General features: G+C 37.5%; 1 protein-coding gene across 2 annotated transcripts in view; it reads left to right on the plus strand.

The window, feature by feature from the left end:
* Positions 1 to 9,678, plus strand: part of mamdc2a (MAM domain containing 2a) — a 28,028-nt gene extending 18,350 nt beyond the window's left edge. The window contains exons 10-14 of one of the 2 annotated variants that reach the window (XM_015336410.2): positions 2,050 to 2,146; positions 3,763 to 3,915; positions 4,220 to 4,479; positions 4,923 to 5,007; positions 7,385 to 9,678. In XM_015336410.2, the coding sequence (XP_015191896.2) occupies positions 2,050 to 2,146; positions 3,763 to 3,915; positions 4,220 to 4,479; positions 4,923 to 5,007; positions 7,385 to 7,449 (660 nt within the window). In that variant the 3' untranslated portion in view covers positions 7,450 to 9,678. Of the gene's footprint in view, positions 1 to 2,049; positions 2,147 to 3,762; positions 3,916 to 4,219; positions 4,480 to 4,922; positions 5,008 to 7,384 lie in introns of those variants that run through there. The other variant, XM_015336416.2, reaches the window with a different exon arrangement.
* Positions 9,679 to 16,313: the final 6,635 nt, after the last annotated feature.

The raw sequence follows: 16,313 nt of genomic DNA on the forward strand, positions 1-16,313 counted from the left end.
TTTTTTGAAAACTGGGTCAAGAATGATATAATTTGGATAAAACAATTAATCAAGGCTGATGATGAAATATATAGTTACACCGAGTTTGTTAATAGATACAATATTTCTATTACTTTGGATCACTATTTTGCTGTAATTAATGCGATTCCTGGGGAAATATTAACTCTTTTAAGGAGTTGTAATAGTAGTCCTTTAGAAACATTGGAAGAATTTACAGCTCATATTAAACTACAAGGAAAGGATATTGTGAGTTGTGGATGTAATAACCAATTTTTGAGATCCCTGTTAAAAAATGATCATTTACTTGCGAATACAATATATTGGAATTCCGCATTTGGAAAGCGCATTGATTGGAGAAAAATTTGGATGATGCCCAATAAATATTGTATAAAAAATAAAATTAAGGAGGTTTCATACAAAATAATTCATCGAATTTACCCAGTTAAAACTCTTGTTACCCAACGATTTAAAATTAATATAGATGACAAATGTGTTTTTTGTGACAATAGCCCTGAAACTATTCAGCATTTGTTTTGGTCATGTCCCAGGGTAAAAATGTTCTGGACTAAGTTGCAGAATTATATAAAAGAAGAGACGAATATTGATATTTGTTTTGTTGAAAAAGATATTATGTTAAGTTTCAGCCCCAGTGAAAACAATATAAAAAAATGTTTTGAAATAAATTTAATTATTATATTGGCACGTTATCACATACATAAAATGAAGTGGTCTGGGAGGTACCCTGTGTTTGAGCATTTTAAAATGGAAGTAAAGGGGTATTTGCAGACTATTTCGAAATGCAAAAATATGAAAGCGGTGCGGACATTATTTTTACTTAATTTGTTTAATCTTTTTTCATAACTTGAATTGATGTAGTAGTATGTACCCCTGACGATATTTTTGTTTGGAGTTGTTATATGTACTCTTGTTTGTATTGTAATGTTTGTTCTTTTGTTAAGCATAAATAAAAATTAAAAAAATAAAAAAAAAACTCCCGGCGCTGTTAGAACACGCTCGGGCAGACTTTTCCAGAGGGCGGCTAATTAATCTATTATTTATTAGTTCCATTTTTCTTTAAATACTACCCTCTTCCTTCGCTCAGGATTCTGCCATTAGCTGAGCTATTGTGCGATTGCTACTTAGTAGTTTCCTTACGTGAGTTCCCCCCCACGGTTTTTGCGTTTACTTAATTATATTCAGCGCACTCTTTGTTCGTTTTCAGCTGCCACTCTGCTGCCCTGAGCGTTGGTTTCCTTTGTGTCTTTCTTTTTCTTTTTGACTTCCTTTTTTCCTTTTGTTGCGATGCTCCCCACCTCGCAGTTGCCTGAGACCTGCTTGTGCGCTCAGTCAGACGCGGCTCTTTCCACCTTTGAGAATAAGAATCCAGACATCTTTCTAGCTGAGTGCTTTCTTTAACAAACAGGAACCGGATCACAATGAAGTGTAAAAACATTCAGTGTTTAGTGTATGAGAAACTTTCTCCTCCTGAGGGAAAACGTTTACCCCGGCAGTAAAGGAATGTGTCAAATTCAAAAGGTTTTTACTTTTAGTGTCACTGAAGAACTGGAGTTGAGAAGGAGCTCCTCTGATGACAATTCTCAGGAGTTCACTTTCTACCAGAAGCCAAATGATTTGTAATAGACCTGAAAAGTACCCTTTCCTATAACCTATCATTTATTCATCTCTTTAACTTTGTATTCATTCTGATATCAAGAGTGCCATATTCTTCTCTTGACCATGTTCGGTCTCTGGGTGATAGAAATGTGGTGCAATTCACATACAGTACAAACTTTGAAGTTTTCAAAAGATGTACAGCCCAGGCCCAGATCCTAAGCATGTGGTTCATATTTTGGTTTCTGCAAAACAACAAATAATAGTCTTCACAGTATGGGTGCATGTACGTTTCATAAGGAAGACAAAAGGTTTTGTCATTAGTAACCAATGAATGAACAGATACAGTAGGTGCTTTTCAAGGCACATTTTTATGCTGTATTGCAGATCGTGGCATCTTATCACAGAATTATATTAAGCGGCTGGCCTCTTTTTCAGGTGGTTTTTGTCAGCATATGTAAGAATTTCTGGGACTGTGGATTGCTGGCACTTGATGACGTCACTGTGAGTCTTGGAGACTGCAGAGTTTCAGCAGGTATGATCAATATTATCATGATTTATTAAAGCATAGGACTGATAGTTGGTGCCTCTCACAGCACATCACTGAGTTCTAAGATCTGAGATGGAATGTGCTGTTTATAGAATCTAATAGTAATTATCCAGGTTTTCATACATTACTGTTTCCTTTAAAACAGAAAGATAAACAGATAAAATCTCAGACATTTCCTTATTGTTTCCTTATGCTGTAAAAACAGATTTTTTTATATCAACGTAAAGAATAGCCTAACTGACAGCACAGATACAAGAATAAGTACGATTATGTTTATTTGATAAATCTTGTTGTACATTGATATAGCAATTCTCACTGTTGTGCCATAAACCTTTAGGCTAATAATTTAACACCCTGTAAAATAATAAGACCCTGACTAAGAGTGTGTATCAGCACTACAAACAATCTGCAGATAGAGTCTGTTTTAAATCTGTTTTGTTACTGCGAGGTAAAGTTGAACACAAACACACTGTATTGCTTTAAGGAATTCTAAGATATTCTCAAAAATACATTTATTTTTCATCAACCATTCTTTAGGGTTATGAAAGAACCAAACGTCACATTTGTAATGCACAGTCGTTTTGTTTGAAAAAAACAGCAAATGTTGAATTTAATTCTGAATCAGACAGCTCTGTAATCTAGTTTATTTACTATAATTAATTCAGAGAGGAGTTTTTTAAATACATTGTCTGAGGCTAAGGGAATAGGGTAGCTGCTTATGCTTGTCTTACTCATTCTGTATTGTCAGAGACATCTGGTAACAGTGCTTCTGCCTTCCTCATTACTAACACAACAGGCTTGTTTCCTTCAAGACATATGGTTTTGCTGAAGCACTGCTGAGTAAGGCATTTTTAAAAATAAAACCACTCTGTACCTGTTTCTTAAAGTAAATGTAATGCTTTTATACTCCCAATATCCTTTATACTTCCAATATTTATTTGTTATGGGTCATCGCCACCACAAATTGTGATTCATGTTTTCCAGGATCTCTTTTTTTGTGTTCCCCTGACACGGCTAAAATGCATTTCTATGTGTTTCTACCTTCAGAAAGCAAAACTCATCAAGGAATTCTTTTCAGGAAACAAGTCAATGAATATTATTTTAATAGTAAGGGTAAGGGTAGAATTTGGAGATCTGTCTTTACATTTTCCAGGTACAAAGAGCATGGTTACAGCATGCAACTCAGCATCTTTTATGTTAAAATAAATCAATATTTCTCCTGTGTGCTCGCTTGATTAAACTAGAGCCCAGGAGATCGGTAGGTTCAGACAGACTGTGTCTGAAATACATTCCCTGTGGCATTCTGGGGAATGTAGGTCAGTCAAGAGTATCCATCTTGTCTGAACCCAACCCCCTTTCACACAGAAGATTATCTAATCATTGTAGTAAAACAATAAATCAAGCAACCACCCATGGCAGTTCAATATTATAACAAAGAAGACATGATTCCAATACCCTACATGAAACAGAAATGAGGAATGTTTAATCCAAATGAAAGTTCAAAAACAAAAAAGGGTCACAGCTCTTCACTGAAGGGGCAGAAGCATCAGAAGGAATTGTGAAGACTCATTCTGGAACATTAATGGGTAAACGTCTTGCAGAGTTGTTCCCTATGGCTCCCGGACAATGTAATTTTGAGGTGGATGACTGTGGATACACACAGGACAGTAACGACAGAGGAAACTGGTTTCGATTGAGAGGACAGACGCCTACATCCTACACTGGACCTAAAGGAGATCACACCTCAGGGGTAGGTGAGTCAGCTGCTTCACGTTATTCTCATTTGTTTTGTTATTTCAGTTACAAAAGGTTAAAAAAGGTCAGGATAATCTGCTGTATTTATATAATTGTTGGATACACATTGCCCCTGTAAAGTTTCTTTCTTAAACAGACCAACAAACCGGTATTGAACTAAGACAGTCACCTCTCTGTTTTGTCCTTCTGTAGCTTTAGAACTAGTTTAACCAAACTGTTATATGAAATAATTTCCTTTATTTCTCAAAACAGACCTCTAAAAACAGACACTCAATTAACGCAGACATGTGACCCTTTTTCCAGGATACTACATGTACATTGAAGCTTCCCACATGGTTCCTGGGCACCACGCCCGTCTCTTGTCAAAGGAGCTGCGCGGCTTTCTTAATCGGCAGTGCCTGGTGTTTTATTACCACATGTATGGGTCAGGCACCGGCCTGCTGAGTGTGTACTTGAAGAAGGCTTGGGAGAGAGGAGAGACGCTCCTCTGGAGGAGGAGAGGCGAGCAGAGCATCTCTTGGATGAAGGGAATGGTGGAATACGAGTGTGATCACAATCACCAGGTGAGTGGAAATTTTTCCAAGGATGTTGGAGCGTTTGGTTTCCGTGTGCTCTTATCGATGTACCTGTACTTTCAAGTTGAAATATATACAGCAGTTAAATGTATCTTTGTTTTACAGTGTATTACATAAATATGTATATACTGTCAATTCAGCATTTTCTGTATTTAAACTTTGGAAATGTTTTAGATTTGTGATGCTTAAGCAAAGCAACAATTTCTTCACGTTTCTAACTACACTGTTTACAGAGACTTGTTTAGTACACTTTAAGCATTTTTTATTAGGGTAATGCCTCTAGTCAGTATGTGGGGAAATATCTAGCTATATATTAACAATTATTACTAGCTATATATTAAGAAAAAGTGTCGTGCCTGATAGTATTTATGTAGAATTTCTCAGAGAAATTTTAGGAACTAACTTTTTATGTTACATTACTCTTTTTATAGATTGTTTTTGAAGCAATCCGGGGAATATCAATAAGAAGCGATATTGCTATTGATGACATTGGTTTTCAAAAAGGACCGTGCAAAGGTGATTGTCTTTAAGTATTAGAACATCATGAAGTATAATATTTTTTTGTCCTTGCGTCTCAGATACTAATAAATCTACTAAAAGAGCTTTATATATGACAGCTCTAGCTGTATCTTTTAAGATACAACTAGATCAGGAAATTCATGTTGCAGATTCTAATACTGTATATTAAACAATGTTTAATATTAGCTGTGTACTGCCCATATTAGCTTTATCAATGGGTTTATGAGAGCAAAAAACATGATTGCTAAGATCAGTGATTTACAATTTTACTACATTCTATTAAAAGTAGGTTTTAGATTAAAACATGTGTATTTTCAGGCAGCGCAAAGGGGGAACTGCAACACTAATTTTTAACTCAGGGTTAGAAAGAATCGTCATTAATGAGTGCATTTCAAACCACAAAGAAAGTAAAATGTACAAAGTAATGTGTAAAACGTCCAATTTGCTTCACAAAATAGTCGAGATTTCCAGATACACACAGTGCCGTATTCTGCAATTCATAACCAGGCAACCAATCTTCTGTTGAAATGAAAAGGCCCTATTAGGTTATCTGCTGCACATCCTTTACCTATTTGCTCGTACATCACATCACATTACATTACATTAAATTACAGTGACTAGTGAGCAGGAAGGGCTGCTTCACATCGCACTTTGAACACACTCTTGCTCTCGCCCATGGTAACAGAGGTTTGCAACAAAAGGCGACCATACAGTACTTTTAAAAAAATCAGGATTTTGTGCTTAATTCAGAATTTACTAAATTTTGTGTTACCGTCACCTAATTTATTTTGCTACAGAGATTCATTAATTCTTTTATTAATGATCTATTAATGTAGTTCCACATCAGTGACATCCTATGGGGTTTCAAATCAATGTCATGTCAGACCCCAATTTTCTCCACTTCCACATGTAAATATCCAGTTTCTTGTTGACTCACTTCTTTAGTTTTCACATTTGTTGCTCCACCTCGTCTTCATCCTCATCCTTACCAACGGGCTCTTGCTCTCCTCAGCCAAGTGGGTCACCCCAGTAAAGATCACTCGTCAAATTGCGACACTTCTCTGTCTTATTTTTGGTTAGACGGAACTACTCAAATAGTTAATGCGGGAAAGCAATACAAAATGGCAAACCTAAAATTAGGGAGGACTTCTTTACTTAATCTAATGAGCTTCACCATTGCACCCTTTTAATGAAGAGGTTTGCTTGCTTTAATACAGCTACTGTGTACTCTGAGAACTTCATTATAGTGTTTTAGTTCTAGAAGTTTCCCAACAGTGCAATCTCACGTTTTTATGTGCTGTCCTATCCAATTCAATACCCCTGGAAATGTACATCCCCTTCTGCAAAACTTTGCATTTGCTTGTAACTAGGGGCATACATTTTTTTTTGCCGCCACCACATAAATTAAATATTAAATTATCTTTACACAAGAAAGGGAACCCGAAATGAAGGGTATGTGCAGCTTTTGACCTTATGTGTTACATATAGATAATTTTAGTTCAAGTACGTAGCTGTGTTGGCATGCATAAGCTCCAAAGGAACAACTAAAGGTTTATTCCATGCTGAAAGGAGAAGAAAAGAAACACAACGCAGAAAACCAAAAATCCTAATCTGTCCCAGAATTAGTGCACAACACACAATTTGTTCCAGCAAGGTTTTAGTAAAAAATATACGATCCCGTTGATGTTTAGCATTTTAAATATAGACATTTAAGGCAAGAGAGAAAACGAAACAGCTTAAGTTAAGATGTTAACATGTAAATATGTGGGAGTAGGACACTAGACACCATGCAGCTGACCGCTCCCAGTTTATTAATAGTGTACCTCCACCCGGGTATTAGCACAAAGATAGTGGGTGCTGGTTCAGCACCATCCTCATCAGCATTTGAGCTGCTAAAACAAGGTCAGCAGTACACAGAAATGCCAAAATATTAAAACATTTCAAGCCAGACTGTGTGTCAGGATGTCTTCTGTGTAGGGGGTGCCATATTTTGGAAAACACAAGCCTTTGATCACAGAGGTTTTTTGATCCTGCTTAACTTGGAAGTTGAGAAAATGTCATTCATTGATGTAATAGAACAACTCTTTTACTAGTCATTCAGTGTCAAAGAAACCTATAGTTTTTAAAACAATTAACCAAAAGTGTCTGAATTTGGAAAAATTACTTTGTCACTTCAAATATATTTTGGACTCCAGCTGTTTTTGAGGGTAATATATAGCCTTTTATACCTTAAACTAATCATGTGTTATGATTTCTGTTACAATAAATGTAAACCGGTAAGAAAGAAACCATTACTTTAATATGTTCATTTGAATCCATGTAAATGCTAAAACATGACATTCGTGTTGATTCATTATCTTATTTCTTTTCCCAGAATTGGAAGAAACAACAGTTGCTTATTCTGGATTCTCAGAAAACTTCAATGATATTGATTACTGAATGTTCCATGGACTTGGAGGATGAAGGGACAGTACATACAGTACATTTAAACCTAAGTGATTAATGTGTTTGAAACTACTACACAAATACAGCCTCACAGAGAGAGATGCACATCTCCTCTTTATGTAATATGGAATTTCCACAGTCTATGCAGTATACCCTAGTCCAGATGTTTAAAAAGTAACTTGCACCTAGCGCCCGCCTTAAAACTTAAAAAAACACCACTTCTTTCTAATGACCCATGCATTAGCATTGGAGCAGTCATGTTTTCACCACATAATAAAATAATTACACTTTAATGCTTTTGACCCAAACGTCTCTCCTAGACTGGAGTGTAGAACTGTAGTGTTTTATCTGCACGTCAGACTGAAACCATCTGTTGACTAAAACAAATAAATTGAAGCAACGTAATGGAAACAAATGAAAATGAGCCTGTAGATTAACGACATGTGCCATGTTCAGAATCTTTTGTGAGGAAACGTGGCATCAGCTTCCCTCTTCACCCTTTCGTGCCTGAATTACCCCTAAATAAAAAGCTAGATGGGGCATTCTGCTCTGCCCCCAGTTAAGGGAACAGAGTGCAAGCTTATTGATTACCTTCAGTGTTTTTCAGCTTTCCATGTTGCCAGTACAGTACAAAATACATTTGTATATAACGGCTGCATGATAACAGAAAATAGGAACCAGCAGACGAAAAGAAAAATAATTGTGTGATTTTAGGATGAACAATACATTTATGCACTGACCCGGGAGAATTTTTGTATGTAAAGAGTTTTTATTGCGTATGTACAGTTTTTCTTTCCTTTGTATTGTTACCTTCAGACACCTCACTGCCACCGGGGAGGATGTGGTCTAGCTGTCAGAGGTTTACCCATATGCTAGATAAATTCTGTTCCAGGTGCTGTAGTGAGTAGAGCAATTCTAATAGCAACAGTAGAGCTGCACTGCATACAGATACCTCTGGCTCCTTTTCTCCCAGCTGTATTCTACTATGACCTGAATTCATTCAAAGAGGGTTACGCTTTTAACTTGTGCCTCTCATGTCCTTCATGAAAGTACAGTCCAAAGGTTTCTACAGTATGTCAATGATAGATTAGTACAGTATCCAGTGATACAGTTTTGTCAGGCAAGAAAATGGAACAAAATAATTCATAACTAGGATAAATTGTGTTGGGATGTCGAATCTCAGAGTGGACCTAGACAGAGGTGAAACACACCAAGTCATTGTTGGTCAGTTTATAAGAATAAGACACAACAGAACTGTGCAACATAAAATAAAACCTCTTTGAATTGAAGGACAGTATCTATCGATCAAGAAAATGTAAAGGAAAAAATCTGGAAACAGCCCTGATTTTCAAAATTGTAGGTTTAAAGGTCTGAATCGGTGGGAACGAAAGAGTGAATTATGGACCTTGCTGGTGTAAGTCACAGAAGTAAAAATGCAATCACTGTGCAAATGTACTTCTTTTCTTCTATCTATCACCAGCAAGCTTGCTGCAGCACTGCCTTGGTTTCTACAATTAAATGAGTGATTTTGTGTGTGATTTAAAGTTTCTTTAAAAAAGCTTTAATTAATACCTACTTAGAGGAAATAACTATCTTAAAATATCATAAAAATGAATTCCCCCAATTTTCATAAATATTTTAACAAGTTAGGCTCAGCATTTCTTTCTGCTAAATGTCTCTTTTTTCGACATTAAATAATACAGGTTTCTTGTTTTTCAGGGTTTGGTAGTCTTTTCATTTTTCCATGTGCACTGGGCTTTCTCTCCATCTTTATCAGCTTGTTCGGTTTGATGAAACTTTGTTGATAACTTCGTGAAAATGTAACATCTGTTCCAATGACAACATTACTGAGAAAGCACAATAGACGATTTATTTTCTAGCTTCGTCTATCCATGTCTATGGTTTATGTAGTGTCTGACGTGTATCACTCTTATTTCCATGTAGCAGTCCATTCATGGACCTTCGTATAGGAACTGTATGCTCCCTAACCTCCCTAAATACTTGTGTCTTTCCTGAAGAAAATGTCTACAATGTCTGTTGACATTCTCCATTGACATTGCTGTCCTGCCATGGAAGCACAAGTAGCAAATGTTTCGGTGTAAAATTGCTCTTATTTCTGAGATGGAGCTGGTCTTCGGAACTGTTTTGTATATTACTTACCTCTGTATGTATGTCAAGGCCACTGCGGCACAGCACACGTTATTAAAGCAAAAAGGAAGCTAATGTGTCCAGACTGTTCCTGTTTTTCTATGGATTTTTGAACAACCTTTTCACTGATGATAGCTTACAATATTTCCAGCCGAAGGTCCTTTTACCAGCTTCACTGTGTATTTTGGATTTGAAATCTTATTAACTTTTATGGGGCAGTTTTTCAAAATGTTCAACAAAACTATGTACAGTACAGTGCCTTGCAGAAGTCCCTAAAATATCATTGTACGGGTAAGTGGAAACACTTCACAATCAAAAGAGATCGGTTGATGCTCACCAGGCTGGAGAGGGAAATTAAACCAATTCTAAACATTTGGGGATCTATCCGTCCTCTGACAGCCCATAAAATATTCAAGACCACAGTGACTCTTCCCAGGACCCGTCATCCTGCCAAGATCTCCCTTGAGCAACCCAGAAAACCATCCAGGAAGAACCCCAGAGTGAAATCTGTGGATCAGCTGACCTCTCGTGCTGTGGCTTGGCCCAGAGTTCATGCCTTAACCATCAGGAAAAGACTGAACAGGATATACTTTAATGGGATGATAGCTAGGAAAAAAACACTACTCTCTAAAAACAGTGCCCATCTTATTTTGGCCAAAGAGCACCAGGACGATCCTCAAGATTACTGGAAGAACATTCTCTGGACAGACGAGACAAAAGTTGAACATTTAAATTGTAGTATAAATTGAAATATTTTGCATGTCGAAAAATGAAAGACCAGCTTCACTAAAACTAAAGGCCACCTTCCAACAGGAGACCCTCGTCCCAGTCATCGGGCATAGCTGTGGAAGTGTGATGATTGAGTTTGCTTTGCTGCCTCAGGACCTGGCCAGCTTGCCATCATTGATGGAACCATGAATTCTGCATTTATCAGCAAATTGTGAAGAAGAATGATGCTCCATTCATTCATCAGCTGAAGCTGAGATAAAAGTGGGTCATGCAGCAAGATAAGGATCCTAAACAGGCAGGCAAATCTACCACTACAGCTGAAGAAGAAGAATTTTCACATATTGGATTGGCCAAGTCCAGGCATAAACCCCGAAACCCTATTGAAAGGTTATACCATAACCTAAACGAAGCTGTTCATGAAGGTAAACCCTTAAATATCACCAACTTGAAGTAGTTGTTTAAAGAAGAAAGGGTCAAGTTGTTGTAAGAGACTGATAAATAGTTCAACTATTTACTGTATGGAAACATCAAGTTGAAGTCAATACTGCTCAAGGAACTACCACCAGTCACTAAATCAAAGGTTGCACATACCTGTTCACAGAAGGATATTTAAATTGTGGATCATATTTTGATTAAATTATCCAAATAGATCTTCATTGTTTATATTAAACCTTTAATCAGGTTAGCTTAATCTTTTATTAAGACTTTTGTGAAGACCTAATTAGTTGTAGGTCTAAAATGTTCAAGAATATGGACCAACCTAGGGTGTTTACAAACATTCTGGGCACTGTAAGTGCTCTCCATCCCAAGTCAATATTTCACACCACTGGTAGCCATTAAAGCTTTAAGTCTTTTCAGATAGGTTTCTTCAAACTTTATAAATCAGGATTGAGCAATAGTTGCCCCTTCTTCTTTGAAATCCTGCTCCAATTTGTCAATAGGGTTTGGAATTGTTGATGGACAACACTTTTCATGTCTTCATGTCTTGCCACAGACTTTCTATCAGATTCTAGTCATGATTCAGGTCAAGGCTACTCAGAAAAGCTCATTCTTTTTGTTAAATCATACAACTACATAAGTGTCAGTTCTGTACATTTGACTCTGTGCTGTGGTTCATTGCCTTGACGAAAGGCACATTCTGTCCCAGTTTTAGACTTGTGGGTTGCTGAAGCAGATTCTTCTCTACGATTTGCCTGCACTTTGCTCCATCCATTTTTCCTTCGAACTTGACAATCTTCAAAATCTCTGCTGATAAGAAGCAGTCTTATAACATAATGCTGCCACCACCATGCTTCATAGCAGGGGTGGTATTGACTGGTGTTGTTTTACGTTTGTGCTAGACATAACTCATTTCATTTATACCACAAGGATCCCATTTAGTCTCGTCTGTCACAGTGGCAACCCTATCCAGATTCCCCCTCGCCTGTCTGCTCAGTTTGGAGGGACATGTTAATCAATGCAGTTTCTGGGTGGTACGATATACCTTCAAATTCTTAATGATTGACTTCATTGTGGTCAAGGTGTCCTTGAAAGTTTTTTATTCCCTTCTCTTGATCTGTGCCCTTCAATGCTTTTGTCCCTGAGTTGCTTTTAAAGCTCAAATCTACCTGACTGAGGACCTTCACAGAGACAGATGTGTTTATTCTGATATACAATACATTACCTTGAGTTGTCCCTCTGAGTCTGGTGATCCTAAGTGAGACGGGGTCAATCACACATCATGTCAGTTAATAGTATTGCTAGAGTCTTGTGAAGGTAGTCGATGAACCTTGAATCATCTAATGACTTCATGCTGCTAGGCTTCTGCGAGCAGAATTCCTCGAGTGTAAAGCCTCTCTTCTTTGCTGAGCTGTGACATTGCTGCAGTCTAATAAAATCAAGAGAACTAGTGCGCAAACACCACATTCACATGTCGCATGTCATACTCATAGTCATTCACCTTGAGTAGTTTTTTCTGTCTTATATACTGTATGTCTGTATTTATAGACAAACAATATATATGAGGTAACTACAGTATATACTGTAAATAAGACATTTGAAATTAGCATTTGAGGAGAAAATGTGCTAAAATATATCAATCTATTTACTAAGCATAGTAATTATTTAAAAATATATGCACTTGACATTATTTAAATATGCAAAGGAACAAGTAATAGGTTTATTCCATGCTGAAAAAAAGAAGAAAGAGAACACAACGTTTCGGCCGTGGAGCCTTCTTCAGGTGTCACACCTGAAGAAGGCTCCACGGCCGAAACATTGTGTTCTCTTTCTTCTTTTTTTCAGCATGGAATAAACCTATTACTTGTTCCTTTGCAGCCTACGCATGCTGACGCAGCTACCCACCTGAATTATTTAAATATTAGCATCAATCAAGGAAACAAGGTAATTGAGTTAGAAATACTAATGTATAGTATAAGTATATGACAATGTTATATATTGTAAGGAGTTTGGTGTTGTTAATGAGGTTTTCATAGCCACATGAGCTCAGTTTACTACAGTAAATGGGTTGATTTCTGTCTTATCTGCATTTACAATTGTAATCTTACTCTTAGTTTCACAAACATTAAAATATTTAACTTGATCCAGTTTTATAAAAATGTATATAACTGTTTTATAAAATTAGGTTGCTATTGCACAGTGCTTTTGGCTTACAGAAAATCACTAATAAATTATTATTATTATTGAGAACAAATGTTGTGTTTTTAAAATTAAAAAAAATACTGGGAACTACATAAGTGTCAGTTCTGTTTTTAATTTTTCTAACTTTTTTATTTTTTAACATTTACCACAAGTATGTCAACCATACAACATACTTTTTATGCCTTCATTTCATTGGCTGGCAGGCACCTCATTATTGAGTGTCACACTGCTACAAAGCCTCCTCAAGTATTTTCATTGATATCAACATTGATTGAAAATGAAGTGAAAAGTATAAGTTTTTACAAAAGAAGGCTACTGGACTCCTATTGGCTCAACTTCAAATTCACTCAGTGCTGAATAGAATAGAATTGTAAAACAAATGAATTTCTCTAAATACAAGCTTCAGATGAATGTTCCAGTGTTATTCTATTAATTATTTTTTTAGATGACATAGCTGCTGAGTTTTATAGCTAGGTGAGTCTAAATCCAACTCAGTCTTGGAGAGATCATGAGTTTTTAGGTTTTCGAGGCCTCATTAAAACAGCAGCACCTTATGTACTGGGAGTTGTTGGTCAAAGTGATCAGATTAAGCCAATAATGAGCTAGTTGAAGTTATTAAGAGCTTGGAAGGAAAGAGAACCTGTACATCATCTTTCTAGGACTGAAGTAGTGTCATCCTGCCCTAATAGATAAACTAAAAAAATACAAACAGCACACATGCTTTAAACCAGAGTTCACTTCTAGGACTCACCCACTGAAATACTTGCACATTGTAAACATCATTAAAAGGGGCAATTTAATAAATCACAAGGAAACTACAGTGCCAAAACAGTTTGGGTTCATACATTTACATCAAGTGAAATACTGTATTCTCAGCATTCATAGAAACCTTATTACACTATGTTTGTTTTTAGAAAATCCAGTATACAGATTTTGTATATTGATTAGCTGTTTTAGGCATCATTTGGAGTAATGGAGCATTCCTGACTCTGTGATTACTCTCGAGTGCCCATGACGTTGCACTTTACTTGCATAAGCAGTAAATCACCTCATGAGAGAGAGAGCTGACTGGGCGGAGGTGATGAGTTGATTTATCCAGCTAAATGTCAAATAGTGGTGAAATTCAAGAATTGCAAAACAAAGAAAGGACCCATATGGCCCACCTACCAAGAGGACAACAGCTTTTTGCCAGCAGCATGTTGCAGAGGCTTTAGGTTGGCTTGCGAACAGTGAAGCCAAGTCCCTTTTAGCAGTGAACCACAGTTTTATGTTGCCCACGCTGATGGGCACACATGCAGAATAATGGAATGCCACCAGGTGTCATGGAGTGTTCATCAGTTCCTGTTTTGGCACGGTTTCACTCATAGTGATTGATAGCTCTCCAGCCCCCTAAGAGTAACCTGACTGCACTGCCCTACATTGATAAAGGCCTGGCCTTCACCTACTCCTCCTCCTGTGGGCTCATCCTGGTATGACAACTGTCCAGCAGGAACACCCAGCTCCTCATGCTCGTGTAACAGTGACTTGCCTGAGAAGTGAGAATGTGGATCTTATGGTTTGGGTGCACTTGCCAGGCTAGAGACTAACTGGACTAACTGGACATTCGTGGGATGATCTGGGGTGACATAACATCTAGGGCTTAGAGACCAGCGAATGGGCAATGTAGTAATAACAAATGGTTATCAGCATTAAGAATTGAGCCATATTATCTCTTTTGCACCTACTACAAATTTTTCTGATCAGAACGTAGTGAATTTGAAGGTGGAAATGGTGTTTCTTTTGATTCTCATTGTAGTTCCATATACCAAACCTTTGATGGACTAAAATCTTTAATTTTCCTGTGAACATCCCTAATGCTCTACTCCCATCTAGTGGAAGAAAACAGTACTATTCTTCACTATTCTTTGTGTGGGGTCCAAAGACATACTGGTAGGTTAATTGGCTTCTGGGAAAATTTGCACTGTTACTATCTATCCCTTATCAGAAAGTCTCTCATTTCTGTGAGCCCATGCATGCAAGAAGTGCTGTTATTGTGATTTCCCCAGATCAAATATGCTCAGCACATTCTAAGCTGCTTGTTTGTCAGAGTGTCTCTAAGCTGTTAAAAGACATGTGTTTTGCACATGTTATACCAGTGAATTCTAGCCCTGGTACTGTAGGAATACTGTGTCCTCTCTCTGGCTTTTGCTCCAGTCATGTTCTAAATTACAGGCTAATTGATTTCAGTTTTCTGTTTTGGGTATATACAGTATGTACATTTGGTACTGGAATCCACACTGAACCAATGCTTGTGTTACAGAGCTACATTCTTTCAAGGTGTGCTGCTTGCGATGTAGCTGACAGAACCTCTGACTGCGGGAGTGTGTGAATTATTGTCAATCGCCTGAGTGTGATTGTTAGAAACTGATATGGTGTCAAGAGCTATCTGGTCAGAAATCTGGTTAAGCAAATTGGGTTTCAACTGTTTAATGGTCTGTTTATGCTGAGGGTGTTGGAAACAGCACTTTTCAAGTGGGGGTAGTGCTGAATGCTACTGCAGGAGCAAATAAAAAAAACTAAACAATCATGGTTATCCATTAAAGGCATCAATTAGCACTGCAGATTTAGAGTTCAGCTGGATGGAAAATCAGGAAACATGACATGTATGATATTCTGCTAAAGAGTTCAATGCAATTGTCTCTCAGCTATAAACCCAAACCTAACACAGCAGAGTGATGAAGCCAATATCTATGTATAGATGGGGATTATTTGGAGGCCATGATTGGTAATGGCCAAGGGGGTATTGGATCATGGAGCGGTGGCACTGAGGCTAAGCTGGGGTATGTGAAAAGACAAATTCCTAATGCAAGAAATTGTATTCAGCTAATAAAGTGATCTTCATATGGACACCAGAGTAACACCACTACTGCTTTCAAGAAACACCCTGGGACTTTTAATGACCAGGGAGAGTCAGGACCATTGTTTTACATCTCATCCAAAGGACAGCACCTTTTTACAGTATAATGTCCCTGTCACTATACTGGGGCATTAGGACCCACCCAGACTGCAGGTGAGTGCCCACTACTGGTTGCACCAACACCTCTTCCAGCACCAACCTTAGTTTTTCCAGTAGGTCTCACATCCAAGTACTGGCCAGGCTCACACCTGCTGAGCTTAAGTGGGCTGCCAGTTGTGAGATGCAGGGTGATATGGTTGCTGGCTAATAGGGCAATTGAAAACAGACGTGCAACTAACTGTACAGAATATACTGTAGAAAAATAAAACACCAGCTTGTTCTTCCCAGGATATGTGTTTATGTCGACCTTTGCTGCTGTCTTTGGAGACTTACAAGGTATTCTAAA

Source organism: Lepisosteus oculatus, chromosome 3 (assembly GCF_040954835.1).
Source record: "Lepisosteus oculatus isolate fLepOcu1 chromosome 3, fLepOcu1.hap2, whole genome shotgun sequence".
Taxonomy (NCBI): Eukaryota; Metazoa; Chordata; class Actinopteri; order Semionotiformes; family Lepisosteidae; genus Lepisosteus; species Lepisosteus oculatus.